Here is a 17220-nt window from a genome sequence, read left to right on the forward strand (position 1 = left end):
TCCCATACTTGTTGGTAAATATTCACGAGAGATGTTCCCAATGCATGGTGGATGTGTGTGTGAGGCACCCATTTGTGAGGAGCAGATGTCCTCACCTCATTGGGGGGGGGGGTGATGTGAATTTTGTCACATTGTGATTAAAAGATTCGTTATTCTAGCATCCACCTTTTTTTGGCATAGAGTGTAAATAGAGGGTTCAAATCAGCCCCCGGTTTCCCACGACATCCCATAGTATATCCCTGCTGTTTATTGAGAACATCTACAATGATAAGTATGAGAAATGATGATGCATCATTTGGAGATATTTCCGATACATGTGGGAATGTGCTTTGGCACATTGTGGGAAACTATCTTGTGGGGGTTGATTTCAACTCGTAAATAGAGGGAAATTTGGATTCAGTCCTTACTAAACTGTCCGCGCGCTGTACTCACAAACTTCTGTATCCGTGGATTGCGAATATCTCCATAGTTGTGAGGACGGTTTTGTGAGGACTGAATCCGAATTCAGACAGAAGGAAAGCTGTGCAGATTTGCTTGGTTTTATTCTATTTTTAAATTGCGCAAGAAAACCGGAAGGAACAGAAACACAGAACTACAGAAGGAGAGAGAGAGGGAGACTGTGTTAGCGCGGTTGTCATCTGGTTCAAGCCCTACGATCAGGTTTTCTTTTTTCTCTACGCATTCTACTTGCCCAATGGATTTTAGTTTCTGCCTCTTGGAATCAGGACAATTTTCTTTCTCATATTTGTTTGGGCTCGATTGGTCGGAGAAGGAGCTTGCCGATCGTACCAACTTCTTTCCCTCTTGAATTCGTCTTTGAGGCTTTCGTTCTTCTGGTCGCAGATTTAATTGACTATATATTGTATCTGATTTTTTTATGTAGTTGTCTTCTTTTAGTATCATCCAAGATGCATGTGAAGTGAAGCGATCAGGTATAGGATGTATAGCTTTTGTTTTATAAGGTTCTTAAGCAACTATAAATGTCACTCCTTTGCTAGCTATTGCTCTCTGTATTCAAATTTTCTGTTGTTCCGTTCCATGGTTTGAAAGGTTTGAGCTGGGTTGCAGTTTGGACTTATGCTTGACTTTTTCAGAGATAAAGTGTTTCTTGCAATCTTTGAATGATTGGTTTAGTATAATAGTTCATTTCGGAACTACAAATTATTGTAAGAAAGTTGCTATCGGTTGTCGTGTTTTTATAAGCCTGTATGGAATTTAGTGCTGCATACACCAATAGAGGTGTCAACTCATTGCATCCCATCCCTCTGATTCATCACAGAGAACTTGCAGACACAAACGCAGGGGCACACTGACCCACAGAGCTATGCTTTACAAACTGAACAATACTAAGGCTATTTTCTAAAGATCTCTTGGTTGTTGAGTTATCTTTCATCTGGCATCTAATACATTGAAGTAAAGCAATATGCTATGTTGAAAAATCTTATGAAGGCTGTTATGTGGCTTAGGAGAACTCACCCCTAAAAGCTAGCTGTTAGAGGGAGGGAACCCAAAGCACATATATACCCCACAACAGCATCCCATTCTACCGATGTGGGATACCTCACATTAGCATCCCATACTACCAACATGGGACAAATGGATCGTAACATCCCACCACGCTCCACCTAGTCTCGGCTGAACACTGCAATACCGACATCACCACCTACGCCGCACGATTGCAACTGAGAGGCATAGTGTAGGCTCTGATACCATTTGTTATGTGCCTTAGGAGAACTCACCCCTAAAAGCTAGCTGTTAGAGGGAGGGAACCCAAGCACATATATACCCCACAACAGCATCCTATTCTACCGATATGGATGCCTCACATTAGCATCCCATACTACCAACATGAGACAAATGGATCGTAACAAAGGCCATGTTACTTTTTACTGCGAGTGGGATCTGTAATTCAAAACCTTATCAGAGATACAGTATATCATAAAGGCCACTTGTCGGATTTTGAATGATTGTTACAAGAAACAATGTATTTCCTGTTTCACCATACTGTATTTCTTAAAGGGGTCATTTCTTAATTATAGTTATACTGTACGTAGATGCCATTATTGGATGTTGAGGTATACACAACAATTTCAGATTTTTTGAATAGAATAAACTGTAATTTTTTATAGATAGAAGATGGTTCTAAACTCGGAGCTGACCACTTTTAATGCATGTGTTCAGGTACATATGGTTCTGTTTCCATCAGCTGATGCCAGCCATTGCTAATACTTTTTCGTTTGGAACTGGTAAATACATTATGCTTTCCATCCATGAAAATCAAGGGCAGTCAAAAGTCATCATAACTAATGAAGATAACAGGGTATCTCAATCTCACTCTACAATCTTACAATCCAGCCACATGGGTAGCACTAGTTGCTGGTGTACTTGTTCTTATAACTCTCTCACTTTCAATATACCTTATATTTGAGCACCTTTCAGCATATAAGAATCCTGAGGTTTTTTTCCAACTCTTTGTTTTTTTGAGCTACACAGGGTCCTTTGTTTTATTACTTGGTTGATATTTATTTCTGCCTTTTCTTGACAGGAACAGAAGTTTCTGATTGGCGTTGTCTTAATGGTTCCTTGTTATTCCATTGAATCGGTAAGCTTTTGAGTTAAAACTGTATGATTTTTTTTATCAATAGCAGTGAAAGTTTTATTAATTGAAATTTGCAAATAAGTTAATGTACATAGAGAGTATAGGTATGGTCAACCTCCATGTGGTTATCTGTATCAAGTACAAGTGTACAACACCCCCCTTGTTGTACCTTGCCCCAATACAATATATTCTTCGTCATCCCCTGTCTTGCCAGCCCATCTGCTGTATTGCTAGCAGACCTAAGTACCCACATTATGACTGCTCCCTGTTCTTTGATTAAATCTTTTGCTTTTCTGATCTCACATCTGTGCTTCCAAGGTCCAAAATGTATGATTCGCCAAAAAAAATCAGCATATAGCACATAGATGAAAACCATGGCATGACATCTCAAGTTGGATATAAATTTCAATTTATTGGTATTCATATTATACTGAATTAATCTTTATGAATTACAAGATATGAACTTCTGGAGCTGAATACTTTAATTTGGGCTGTTACCCTACTCACCGTGCATTTGGTGGAAAAATATATTATGTTATCTGATCTGGTAATTCACTTCTACAGTTTGTCTCATTGGTCTATCCATCAATTAGTGTTGATTGTGAGATCCTACGTGATGGCTATGAGGCCTTTGCTATGTATTGCTTCGGAAGATACCTTGTTGCATGTCTGGGTATGTCTCTTCACAAAGAGTGGCTATGAATTGATATTTACCTTGCTATGCAATATTTTACTGTACATTTATGATTACTTCCTATTTTTTGTGATTAATTCCTATTGAAAGTTTATTTTATTTTATTTTTTTGAACAAGAGGGAAAAGAAAGGCTAAACAACACAAGGGGCAGCTGACTCTACAGATCACAAAACAAAAGATACAATAGACCTCTACATGATACACCAGAATTTCCAATCCAATGCCTCACCCTAGCTCCATTAGCAATTTTAATTCATATCATCATGATTATGGTCATCTTGGTTGCTAATAGTTCAAGATTTTGCAATCTAGTGTGATTGATAAAAATTGAAAAATGTTTCCCTCACCTTTTTATTTATGTAATTTCAAGATGATTCATATCCATTTTCACATTGTTGTTCAAGCTAGAACAAGGTCTTTTATTAGACAGGTTAAAGTGAGTCTCTTTGCAGATATGCAATGAGCTTTGTCCATCATTAACATCGTTTTCAAGGTGCCAAGGTGAGGCTAGGTGGCAAGGGGGTGCCTTGACGCCTAGTCACCTAGGCGATGGATTTTTTTTTAAGTAAAAAACATATATCCTAGGGTGGTTCCCTAGGTTCCATAACCATATTTCATGTTAAAGTATAGAAAATCAACATATTCATGAGAAGAAAAAGAAGAAAGAAAAGAAAATTAAAAAAATATAGGGGCTGAACCCCTACTTTTGTTATAGGAAAAGAAGAAAAGAAAGGTTGCTAGACAAAATGTCAAGTTCTTCCTTACCTATTGGTTCAAGTTTTGAAGTCTTTTGAGGGTTCAATACAACATTTAGCAATGTCTGTGTTGATTAAACCCTAACAAATAAGAAAATAATAAAAAGAAATTAGTATATAAACACACAAAATGAATATTTTAGTTTAATAATGTCTATTTTATAATTATAATCTAAAAAAATTAAGAATATAGAAGTATTTTTGTCCCATCTTGGGGAGCATTGGTGGGCATACCAACGGTTTAGAGGGAAGAAACAGTGCAGTGCATTGAAGAGTTGGTGGGTAAATTTTCAATTATGTAAAATTGAGGAATGTACATGATGGGTTTGAATGGGTTCTCACAAATGTGTATGGGCCAGATTTATATATATAGAGAGAAATTTGTTTTGGCCTTTGGGATGACCGGATGAGTTAGGAGACATTAGAGGATAGTGGGAAGGACCATGGTGTTTAGGGGGAGATTTCAATATAATCAAGTTTTTGGAAGAATCAAATGGGGTAAGAGAAGGGTCACTACAAGCATGAGAAAATTTAATGAGTTCATAGAGGCCTTTGAACTGAAAGATTTCCCTCTTGGGAAATCTAGCTTTACTTGGTCTAACCTTTAGGCTAAACCGATTTGTTCTAAGCTCGACAGATTTTTAGTGTCTCTAGATTGGGAAGAGCATTGGACAGGCTTGTTGGGAAGAACTTTGCCTAGAATTACCTCAGAGGAGATTTGATAGGGCCCCGATCCCAGTCAAATTTGAAGACATGTGGTTTACCCATTTGGAGTTTAAAGATAGGGTCAAGGAGTGGTGGGATACTCAATTTCAACCACCAATTTGGGAAGGCCAAAAGTTTTTAAAAAATGGGAAAATTCCAGATTAGTACCCTGAACTTTGGGGGTAGTTTCAAGTTAGTACCCGAACTTCAAAACGTGTCACTGCAGTACCCAAACTTTCAAAACTGTCAAGTTGGTCCCTGATGTTAGTAGTCCGTCAGTTATCTATATCATGTGATGACATGTGTGACTTGAAACTTTTAAAAATGTCAAAACTACCCTTCAATAAAAGACACTGTTCATTACCTTTTACCTTAGGAATCAGAATAGACACTGTTCCATCCTCATACGGTCCCCCTGCAAACTCCACCGTTATAGATTTTAGAAAGCTGTAACTGGTATGCACATGGACCTTCAGTTCTGTGTTCAAAACCGATCTTTTCTCCAAGTTCGGGTTCCATTGAACCACCCACAGCCTCTGACTGTTGAAATTGACCAAGCCCCTCTCCAGAGTATTCACTGCCTCCGGTTTTGAGTTCAAAATAAACAAAAACTAACCACCAGACATCACTTCTGCAACACTAGGAAGAACCCCTTTGAACATTCACTTCTGCAACTCAATTTCGTGGTCCAAAGTATTAAGCGACAGGCATTATATAATAAAAAAAAGAAAAGGGAAAGAAAGGAATTCTCCAGGAAAGGAAAGAAAAATGGAAACCCCACGAAGCTAATTTAATTTCTTACCTGATGATCAATGTCATATACATACACAATCCTTCGAATTACTTCTTATTGTTGTGCTATACTTGTTTTGTTGTTCATTTTCTGTTTCCCTTGATTATAGTTATTCATTTTCTAAACTGAGAGAAACCAATTAAAGAAAGATGAGACTTAATAAAAGTAGAATGGGACAAAAGAGACATGTATAGAAGGGAGAGAAAAGAAAAAGGAAGCAAAGAAATCGAGAGAAAGCAGTTTTGATCCTACCTGTATGCTGGTATTTCCGTTGACATTGTCATTTATAGTGTTATTATGTAGCAAAAAGTTGTTAGCATGAAGGCCACCTCTTGATCCATGGTTAACGGGGGAAGGAGGAACAAATTCTTCAACCATGGGGTTTAACTTGGGAAAGAGCTCCTCCAAGTCCCTGATATCCCGCTTGTAACTCTCACCAACCTGGAGCCTCCTTTTGTAGACTCCCGTATTTGGAAGCCATTACCTTCGGGTTCCTTTTCTTGTGTTGTGCTCCTCTCCATTGCCTCAACCTTTTCATAACAAGGAAGTTTGGTCCAAACCTGTCCCTCCTAAAGTTGGAGCCTTTTGTTGGGAAGTCTCCCTCGGGAAAATCAACACTTTGGATGTTTTGCAAAAAAGAAGACCTAGTCTTTGTATCTCTCCTAACTGGTGCACCTTATGCAAAGCTAATGAGGAAAGTTGCTACCATATACTAATCACTTGCCCTTTTGTTGTAGGCCTTTGGGAAAAGCTTTTTAATCTTGTTGGGTGCAAGTGGATAGAACCGGTGCAAATTTGCAATCTTTTTGACCCTACAACTTTTAGGTGGCCAAAGAGAAGAGGAAGAGTTTTGTGGAGGTGTATTAGAGCTGCTTTGATGTGGACTGTGTGGGAGGAACGAAATGCTAGAATCTTTAATGACAAGGAGAGGGTGTGTTCGAAAGTATCTTATGTAGGGCCATAAGTTGGGTAAAATCCTTGGATCTGTTTTCCACCGACACTTTCAATTACATAAGGAGAAATTGGGAACAACTAGCTAAAAGTTCTGCAATCAGAAGCAAGCCGGTGGTGGATTGGAAGCCTCCTGATGTAGGCGTCATTAAACTAAATTTTGATGGCAATAATTTGGGCAACCCGGGGCCATCTGGAATAGAGGGAGTCTTCAGAAATTATGAGGGTCAGATTGTAGCTCTATTTTATGGTTCTATAGGGTGGGGAGACTCTGTAAATGCAAAACTCCAAGCTGTGTTACAAGAAGCAGAATATGCAAGAGAGTTGGCAGTGGAGCATTTAATGATTGAAGGTGATTCCAAATTGGTTATTGGATGGCTAAAAGAACCAAAGACGGAAGCCTGACAGTACAGGGGGGTTTGAGAATATTTAAGTGGTTGACTTCAAATATTTCAGTCACAGTTCATTGGGAAAGAAGATTGGCAAATGGGTTGGCAGACCTTCTAGCTAAACAAGGAGTACATAGGAATCAACTCTTTTGGGCTCAATTGTAAGCTTTATGATGTAGTTTGGAGGCTGCACCTCGCAGCTCTTTGTGGGGAATTGTATGATGAATACTTAGTTCTTTATTTAATAAAATTTTCATTATCATTATCTATAAAAAAAGGATAAAATAAAAGAATGGAATAAACTGAATTTTAGTAGATTGGAAGAAAAGAAAAAGAAAGTAGGGTTGATGTCTCCAATTGAGGGGGTTGATAGGAAGGAGGTGGATGGATCCCTTTCTGATAGTGGTAGAGATTTGAGGTGGCCTTTGAAGGTGTTGAAGATTAATCTGTTTTATTCTGTGAGTCCAAATTTTATTATGTTTTTGAGTGTTATTTATGCTGTTTTATGTTTTGCCGCCCTATAAGGGCATAGTTGTCTTTGTACTATTCTATTATTTTTAGTATAAATAATAAGTGAAGGGGTGGCTAGATTATTGCTCTCTTTTCTTTCAACTTCTCTTCTTCTCCTTCTTTCTTCCTTCTCTCTTCAAGAAACTACTTTTCTTTCATATTTTTTAATTCAGTAGATTTCTACTTGGTATCAGAGCATCGACTAGGGTTTCTTGAAGCATTCTCATGCAGCCCTAGATTAGCCGACTGCATGAAGTAGTAAAGGGCTGATCGATCTGCTATAGATTGCCCAGTTCTTGGATTTTTTGGTGGGATCTAGTCATCAGGAAGGTGATGTACTGTTCGGCATAAAAGTCAGGAAGAACTGGAGTACGGGGAAGAGACCCAGAAAAGTTGGACTCTTTGTTTTTGATCTGATCTTGGGTGCCTAGGTATTGTTAGTTTTCTTTTGATTTTCTGAAAAGGGCGGTTTGGTTTTTGGAATTTTCTGAGCCTCCTGGAGTGATCGGTTCACTCTTTCTCTGTTGGGAGGCATAGGAAGGAGAGAGATTTTTCTCTAGCTAGGGTTTTCTTCTTCCGGAAGGGTTGGTTTCTATGTATGTGATATTAAATTATTTTTTGAAGGTCTCCAATCTATTTTTTTTCTTACTATTGAACTGTTTGAAGTAAGATGTAGAGTTGGAATACCGAGATGAAATCTACCGGTACTGTGGGATTGGGTGTTGGAGGTAGTAGTGATATTTTTGGGTTTGAGATCATTACTACAGTAAAACTTGATGGTACAAATTATTTGGAGTGGGCATAATCGGATAAGATGGCTATTGGTGCCCGTGGAAAATTAGGGTATCTCACTAGGGAGGAGAAGACACCTGATACAGACTCTTCCTGATTGGTGTAGGAGAATTACATGGTAATGTCCTGGCTATGTAATTCTATGTTACCTCATATTGCAATTCCTATGGGCTAATACTGCTAAGGAGATTTGGGATGGAGTGACTGAAACCTACTCTCAGAAGCAAAATGAAGACAGAGCTTATCAATTAAGAAATCAGGTGATAAGTATGAAACAGGGAGAAAAACCTCTTGCTGTGTATTTCTCCATACTGAAAACCCTATGGCAGGAAATAGATCACTTAAAAACTGTGGTATGGGAAAGTGTAAATGATGCAACAACTTATCACAGACTGGTAGAGAGGAATAGGGTTTTTGAGTTCTTGGCAAGGCTGAACCTTGAATTTGACATTGCTAGGCAGCATATTCTTTCTAGGGAGAGTGTGACACTCTCTCAGGCCTATGCCTTTGTTTTTGGAGAGGAGAGTAGGAGGAATGTAATGCTGAGACAACCTGGGATTGACCAATTAGCTATGGTTGGTGTTGGTTCGGCTGTCTTAATTTGTATGTTTATCTTTGTTGGGTCTTAAGTCATTAGTTATTGGGCCTTAGTTACTGGGCCTAATCTTATTTAGTGTTTATTTTGACTAGGTGTCCCATCTCTAATCAGGGGCATTCTTGTCTATTTATGTAACATTATGTAATGTCCTTATATATAGTAGATTAGGGCTGGCTGAGGATGATTCTGCCGCCCATCTCATATCTTCTTCTTCTTCTTCTTCCTCTTCTTCTCTCATTCGACAGCCCTATTTCAGCAAACATGGTATCAGAGCACTAATTTGTCGACTGGTTACAGCAGCCGCCTCTTCTTCTACTCGCAGTTAACTCTCTCATCTTTCTTTTTGGTTGCTGCAAAGAAACCCTAGGGTTGGTTGTAGAACACAGCTAGACCTACATCTAGGGTTTCCCTTGGTTGTAGGGCCCAAGGGGAGGTAGACCCAGAGGCTGATGCCCTAATAGACGCAGTACAACAGACTGTAGCCATTCGGCTAAGATAGATCTATGTAGAACAAATCTAGGCGGAATGACTAATCTCAACAGTCCTAGAACTGTTCGTGGGTGAGGTTATAACCTGCAATAGCAGTGCTTAGCACACAGTAGAAGCCAACACAGCAAGTTGCAGGCTGCGGTAGCAGTGATTAGAACACAGCAGAAGGTAGCACAACAGAGTATAATCTGTGACAACAGTAATTAGGGCTCAGTGTGCAGTGTAGTACTCGATGTTTCAGCTCTGTGTCGGGTTCTCAGGACTAAGTTTACAGTGCAGCAAGTTCCGTAAGTGTGAAACAGTTCACTATATATTGCGTTTACAGTTTTGACATTTATGAGTAAGTGAAGATGTCTTCCATATCTGGGGAAGTGTCTTCTAGAGATGTTAGGGCTTGTGGGAGGTCTCTTAATCTGGAGAATCCAAATCTGCACAGCCTACAGATCACAAGTGTGTTGTTGGATGAGTACAACTTCAGGGAATGGTCTGTCTCAGACATGCTTTTCATCACATCCCGGGAACTCACTGGTTACTTGGACGGGCAGAAGAAGGAACCAGAAGTGGGGAGTGCTGAATATGCAGCTTGGCGCAAGGAGAATGCTACAGTTATGTCCTGGCTACTTGCCTCAATGACTCCAAGAGTAGTTAGGACTATTCAACATTTCTCCACGGCTGCCAAGATATGGGAAAAAGTTTCTAAAACCTATGGGTAGAAAAAGAATAATGCAAGAATTTACAGACTGAATCAAGACATTGCTGCCTTGAGGCAAGGAGATATGAGTGTTGCAACATATTTTGCTATACTAGAAGGACAATGGGAAGAGTTAGATCACCACCTTATTATTGATTGGGAGAGTGCCGGAGACAAGGAAAAGCATGACAAACAAATTGAAGAGGGTAGAGCATTTAAGTTTCTGGCTGGCCTAGATCCTATATATGAGAGCATAAGGTCCCAAATTCTGGGAAGGGATGAAATGCCAAACTTACATCATGTTTATTACCTTGTGAGGAATGAAGAGGTGAGAAGAAAAGAGATGCAGGTTGATACTCAAACGAAACTAGCTGAATAGTCTGTGGAGCATTCGGCCCTAATCTCTACAAATCAAAGGGGAAATAGGCACTCTGACAAGAGACATCTGAAGTGCACCCACTGTGGAGGGGAAATGCATGTGAAAGAGACCTGTTGGGTTCTCCATCCGCATCTGAAGCCAACTGCTTTGAGGAAAGATAAGAAGCATCTGAAGGGTCAATCTGCAAGTGTGAATCTGGCTACGGGTCAAAGTGATGATGGTTCAAAACTCTCATCTACAATTACTTCCTCTTCCATGGGATAGACTACTAATTCCTCTCGAACTGGGTCCTTGGGTTTTACTGCCGATGAGGTAGAGGTACTTAGACGGGCTAGCCCGTCTAAGGACCAACTCTCCATCCTCCTCCCTTGCCAGATCAGGTATTGTCTCTGCCTTTAGTGCAACTAGTACTATTGATCCTGCCTCTTGGATTATTGATTCTGGTGCAACTGACCACATGACACACATGTCTTCTCTATTTTCTTCCTATCATTTAATGTCTGGCCAAGATAAAATGAGGGTTGCTGATGGTTCTCTTTCTACCATCTCTGGGAAAGGAGTGGTTGACCTAAGCAAGGACCTCTCACTCAAATCTGTCTTGCATGTTCCCAATCTTTCTTCAAATCTCTTATCTGTTTCAAAGCTTACCAAAAATTTGAATTGTAGCATAACCTTTTTTTCTACTCATTGTGTCTTTCAGGACAGATTGACGAAGAGAACGATTGGGAGCGGTCATGAGTGTGGAGGTCTCTACTACCTTGATGCATACATCAGTTCGGCCTTGCAAACATCTGCTACTTGTAGTCAGTCCAATGTGGAGTCAATAGCTAGGTTACATCTGTGGCATGCTAGGCTAGGTCATTTACCTTTTTCATCTTTGGAAGTGTTGTTTCCAGAATTATTCAAAGGTGTTTCAAGTCAAGAGTTAGTTTGTGAAGTCTGTCAACTATCAAAGCAATGTAGAACTGTTTATTCAACTTCGAGTAATGAAATTCGAGCTTCTTTTGACTTAGTCCACTCTGATGTTTGGGGATGATATGGTAATTACAGGGGATGATCAGGAAGAGATTAAAAGACTAAAGGGGGTTTTGGTTGCTGAATTTGAGATCAAAGACCTGGGCCAACTGAGATACTTTCTTGGGATTGAAGTTGTAAGGTCCAAAGAGGGCATCTATATATGTCAGCGGAAATACATCTTTGATCTTCTTCAAGAGATGGGCATGATGGGGTGTAGGCCAGCAGATGCTCCAATAGAATAGAATCATGGTCTACAGGAGTCAGTAGGAGAGGACTACCTTGATAAGGAAAGATACCAAAAGCTGGTGGGGAAGTTGATTTACCTGTCCCTCACTCGCCCTGACATTGCTTATGCTGTACATGTTGTCAGTCAGTTCATGCACACTCCTAAAATTCCTCACATGAAAGCTGTGGAAAGGATCCTCAGATATTTGAAGTCTTGCCCGGGGAAAGGGATTCTATTCAGGAAAAACAGTAAAATTGAAGTTGAAGGATATATTGCTGCAGATTGGGCTGGCTCTGTTGGGGACAGGAAGTCTACTTCTGGGTACTGCACCTTTGTTGGAGGAAATTTAGTTACATGGAGGAGTAAAAAACAGAATGTGGTTGCTAGATCTAGTGCAGAGGCCGAATACCGAGCTATGGCTCATGGTGTTGCTGAACTTTTATGGCTTAAGATCCTGCTTGGTGAACTTGGAATAAAGATTGAGTGTCCTCTCAGGTTGTACTGTGACAACAAGGCTGCTATCAACATTGCAAATAACCTAGTGCAACATGATAGAACGAAACATATTGAGATAGACTGTCACTTTGTTAGAGAAAGAATTGTCTCAGGAGAACTCTGCATTCCTTATACTCCCTCCGAGATGCAGATTGCAGATGTTCTGACTAAAGGGCTAGCTACAGTGAAATTCGTGGACTTACTTGGCAAGCTAAACATGATTGACATCCATGCTTAGCTTGAGGGGGAGTGTTGGGTTGGCTGTTTTAATTTGTATGTTTATCTTTGTTGGGTCTTAAGTCATTAGTTATTGGGCCTTAGTTACTGGGCCTAATCTTATTTAGTGTTTATTTTGACTAGGTGTCCCATCTCTAATCAGGGGCATTTTTGTCTATTTATGTAACATTATGTAATGTCCTTATATATAGTAGATTAGGGCTGGCTGAGGATGATTCTGCCGCCCATCTCATATCTTCTTCTTTTTCTACCTCTTATTCTCTCATTCGACAGCCCTATTTCAGCAAACAGTTGGTACAACAAAACCTAAGCCGAATGGAGACAGGGAGAGTAGTGAGACTAGAAGGGAAGATAAGAAGGACTTGGTGTGCAATTATTGCAAGAAGCCTAAACATACCAGGGACACTTGTTGGAAGCTGTATCCAAATCTTATGCTTGCTCGGATAAGAAACAAGAAGGGAAATGCAAATGTAGCCACTATAGGAGACTTTTCAGCTCCTCTTTCCCAAACTGATTGGGAATCCATTGCAGTAGCAGTAGTGAGAACAGAATTGGAGAGGTTTGGACAGTAGAATGCAGGAGCCAACTACACCACTTCCTTTGCACATACAGGTAGTTCATATGCAACTGCGAATCTTGCATCCACTTTAGGTAAGGAGGTACATCCTTGGATTATAGACTCAGGAGCATCACATGACTAATGCCCCTACACTTTTCAGTTCCTATCAATTGTTCTCTAGTAGAGACAGAGTCTCTATAATAGATGGTTCACATATGCCCATTACTGGGAAGGGAATAGTTAGAGTGATCAATGATATAACTCTGTCTTCTGTTTTACACGCCCTTAGACTTCATACCAACCTACTTCTGTTAGTTCTTTGACAAAAAAATTGAATTGTTCCATGACCTTTCTTCCTGGTAATTGTGTTTTGTAGGATTTGGAGTCAAAGAAGATGATTGGGAGTGGTCGTGAGGTGAATAAAGTCTACGTTCTGGATGAGTTTCCGAGACATCAGGGCCATCATGTTAGTAGCAGTAGTAGTAGTGGGTCAGAGTCAGTGAACCAGATTATGCTTTGGCACAATCGCTTGGGACATCTTTCTTTTAGTTCTTTGAAATGTCTTTTCCCAAAGTTGTTTGAGTCTGTTCAGTTATCTACTTTGGAGTGTGAGAGTTGTCAGTTAGGAAAGCATTGTAGACGGTTTTTTAAACCAAGTAATAAAAGAAGTACTTCTGCTTTTAATATTGTTCACACTGATGTATGGGGGCCATATCATATCCCTTCCATGGGAGGATTCCGTTACTTTCTCTTGTTTGTGGATGATTATACACGATATTCTTGGATATATTTGATGAGATCACGTGATGAGGTTCGTAACTTGGTATGATAGTTCCACCAGATGGTTCTCACACAATTTGGAGTGAGAACTAAGGCTTTTAGATTAGATAATGCCAAAGAGTACTTTGAGAAGGACTCGACCACGTATCTCTTAGAACATGGTGTAGTTCATTAGAGCAGTTGTGCATATACACCGCAACAGAATGGAGTTACTAAGAGGAAAAACAGACACATTGTGGAGGTGGCAAGGGGTCTTATGGTGTGTGCTTCAGTTCCTGTGCAGTTTTGGGGAGATGTAGTTCTTACAGCCGTGCATTTGATTAACCGTGTTCCTTCACGGACTTTGGGGTTTAAGGAGCCATTTAGTCTTCTTTTTCTAGATGGGGAGATATTTCATATACCTCTGACGGTTTTTGGTTGTGTTTCCTTTATTCACATTTTTAGCCCTCATCGCAAGAAATTAGATCCTAAGGCCAAGAAATGTGTTTTTCTTGGGTATGCTTAGAACCAAAAGGGGTATTGCTGTTATGACCCAGTGTCGAGGAGCAGATTTGTCACTATGGATGTTACCTTCTTTGAATCCACCTTCTTCTTCTCGAGTGGTTCCCCTCAGGGGGAGAGTTTTGGGGAGAACTCACAATTTGTTCATCTTCTTGTTTCTTTGGTGCCTCCATCAGTTCAGCTAGCACCTGCACCACCGGTTTCATTACCTGAGCCACTACGGGCAGCCTCACAGAAATATCAGTGTAGGCAGATGATGGTTGACTCCACACATCCTCAACCCACACCACTCTCTATCAGTCCTTTGAAGCTCCAGATTCGGCAGATACATTTCCGAGTAATTCCTCTTGAGCCTGAGTTTGTTATGTTTTCTGATGATAATGTTCCTGTCCCTAACACCATTGTTGCAGTTGATCCCACTGACCTTGATCTTCCCATTGCACTTTGTAAGGGGAAGAGAAAGTGTACAACCCACTGCATTTCACACCATCTTTCCTACAGTGCCTTATCACCCTCCTACCGTGTTTTTCTTTCTTCCTTGGATTCTGTGTCTATACCCCGGAATGCTACTGAGGCTCTCTCCAAACTTGAGTGGAAAACAGCCATGCAAGATGAGATGGATGCTTTGGTCAATAACCAAACTTGGGAAATAGTTGATCTCCCCCTAGACAAGGAGAAAGTCGGATGTAGATGGGTATTCACAGTGAAGTATAAGGCCGATGGCGAGATAGAGAGGTATAAGGCAAGGTTGGTAGCAAAAGGGTATACTTAGACCTATGGTGTTGATTATCTGGAAACCTTTGCACCAGTAGCTAAGATGAGTTCAGTTCGTATCCTTTTATCTCTAGTAGCCACCTATTCATGGCCCTTATTCCAGCTTGATGTCAAAAATGCCTTCCTCAATGGTGATTTACAGGAGGAGGTATATATGGACATTCCAGTAGGCTTTTATGAAAATATTGGTAAATGAAAGGTGTGCAGACTCAGAAAATCTCTGTATGGACTGAAACACTCACATAGGGCTTGGTTTGATAGGTTCAGAGGGGCACTCATCCATTTTGGATACACACAGACACAGTCTAATCACACCCTCTTTGTGAAGAGGAGAGATTCTCTAGTGTCAATTCTGATTGTGTATGTAGATGATATAGTGGTGACAAAAAATGATCTGGAGGAGATTGATGATCTCAAAAAATCATTGCAGTAAGAATTTGAGATCAAAGATCTTGGTGAGCTCAAATACTTCTTGGGGATTGAAGTTGCAAGATCCAAGCATGGGATCTTCATTTCACAGAGAAAGTATGTACTTGACCTACTGCGGGTAGACCTGTTCATGGGCCGGGCCGGGTCGGGCTTTCAGTTGTCACTAATGAAAATATACTAGGCCCGAGCCGAGCCCGGCCCGACCAACGGGCCTATAACTTGGGCCCGAGCCCGGCCCTGATAAAAAGCCCGAAACTCGAGCCCGAGCTCGAAGCCCGACCTAATTGAAAAAAAAACAAATTTCCCTATTCAAATTAGAATTAAAAATTCAGATAGTATTTTTTTTCTATTTAAATGAACAATGGGCCTATAAGATGGTATTTTTCCCTTTCTTTTATATTTTAAAACACAATTTTACATTCTTAAATAAAAAAATTTATTCAAATGGACATAATCACATAACTAATTTTAAGTTTAATATTAGGTCAGGTAGGGCTTGGGCCGGGCTATTTTGACAAAACTCGAGCCCGACTCGAATTTATTGCGGCCGGGATTTTTGGCCCGACTTTAAGCCCATGGGCCTATAAGCATGTTCAAGCCCGTTCGGGGGTCGGGCCGGGCCGACCCGTCGGGCCACCCGGCCCATGAACAGGTCTAACTGCGGGGGATTGGGAAGTTGGGGACCGAACCAGCAGACACTCCTATTGATCCAAATCACAGAATTAATGGTGTGGATGGTGAGTTGGTAAAGGATGCGGGGAGATATCAAAGAATGGTAGGCCGACTGCTGTATTTGTGTATGACACGACTAGATATTTCTTATGCTGTCAGTGTTGTGAGTCAGTACATTCATGCACCTCGAGTTCAACACTGGGAAGCTATTGAGAGAATATTTGCATATCTTAAAAAGCATCCTGGCAGAAGCATTCTTTTCTCAAATCATGAGAATCTGAAGCTAGGATCCTATACCAATGCAGACTGGGCAGGATGCTTAGATGACAAGAGGTCTACATCAGGAGTGTGAACCTTTATAGGGGGAAACTTGATCTCCTGGAAGAGTAAGAAGCAAGCGGTTGTGGCAAGGTCAAGTGCAGAGGCTGAGTATAGATCCATGGCTCATGGTGTCTCAGAACTTCTTTGGATTAGATCTCTTTTGGGTGAGATTGGGGTGAAAGCAGAGGAACCTATGATGTTATACTGTGACAATCAGGCTGCAATCAATATTTCCCACAATCCAATTCAGCATGATAGAACAAAAACACATTGAAGTTGATAGACACTTTATAAGAGAAAGGGTAACAACCAGAGAAGTTTGTTTGTCTTATGTCTCTTCAGAGTTGCAGCTGGCTGATGTTCTCACTAAAGGGGTGGCAAAGAACAAGCTTGAACATGACCTACGCAAGTTGGGAATGTGTGACATTTACTCCCAACTTGAGGGGGAGTGTTGAAAATTAATTTGTTTTATTATGTGAGTCCAAATTTTATTATGTTTTTGAGTGTTATATATGTTGTTTTATGTTTTGCCGCCCTATAAGGGCATAGTTGTCTTTGTACTGTTCTATTATTTTTAGTATAAATAATAAGTGAAGGGTGCGGCCAGATTATTGCTCTCTTTTCTTTCAACTTCTCTTCTTCTCCTTCTCTCTTCCTTCTCTCCTCAAGAAACTACTTTTCTTTTATATTTTTTTATTCAGCAGATTTCTACTGAAGGAATTAAAGGTTACCCTATTACAAGAGGAAATTTGTTGGAAATAGAAATCCAGAGAGAAATGGATTAAGGAAGGTGATGGTAATATGAGATTGCTTTTTCATGTCATTGAAAATGGTAGGAGGAAGAGTCTAATTACTTCCCCCTT

General features: G+C 40.2%; 1 protein-coding gene across 10 annotated transcripts in view; it reads left to right on the forward strand.

Annotated features, from left to right (window-relative positions):
* The first annotated feature begins 535 nt into the window (after nucleotides 1–535).
* Nucleotides 536–17220, forward strand: part of LOC148849499 (protein LAZ1-like) — a 42545-nt gene continuing 25860 nt past the window's right edge. For 3 of the 10 annotated variants that reach the window (XM_088952352.1, XM_088952353.1, XM_088952344.1), the window contains exons 1-4: nucleotides 580–660; nucleotides 2182–2456; nucleotides 2546–2602; nucleotides 3164–3272. In XM_088952352.1, the coding sequence (XP_088808478.1) occupies nucleotides 2307–2456; nucleotides 2546–2602; nucleotides 3164–3272 (316 nt within the window). In that variant the 5' untranslated portion in view covers nucleotides 580–660; nucleotides 2182–2306. Of the gene's footprint in view, nucleotides 661–883; nucleotides 933–2181; nucleotides 2457–2545; nucleotides 2603–3163; nucleotides 3273–17220 lie in introns of those variants that run through there. The other 7 variants (XM_088952346.1, XM_088952347.1, XM_088952348.1 and 4 more) reach the window with 7 other exon arrangements.

Source organism: Nelumbo lutea, chromosome 6 (assembly GCF_056320005.1).
Source record: "Nelumbo lutea isolate HS-2025 chromosome 6, American lotus-T2T, whole genome shotgun sequence".
NCBI classification, from domain to species: domain Eukaryota; kingdom Viridiplantae; phylum Streptophyta; class Magnoliopsida; order Proteales; family Nelumbonaceae; genus Nelumbo; species Nelumbo lutea.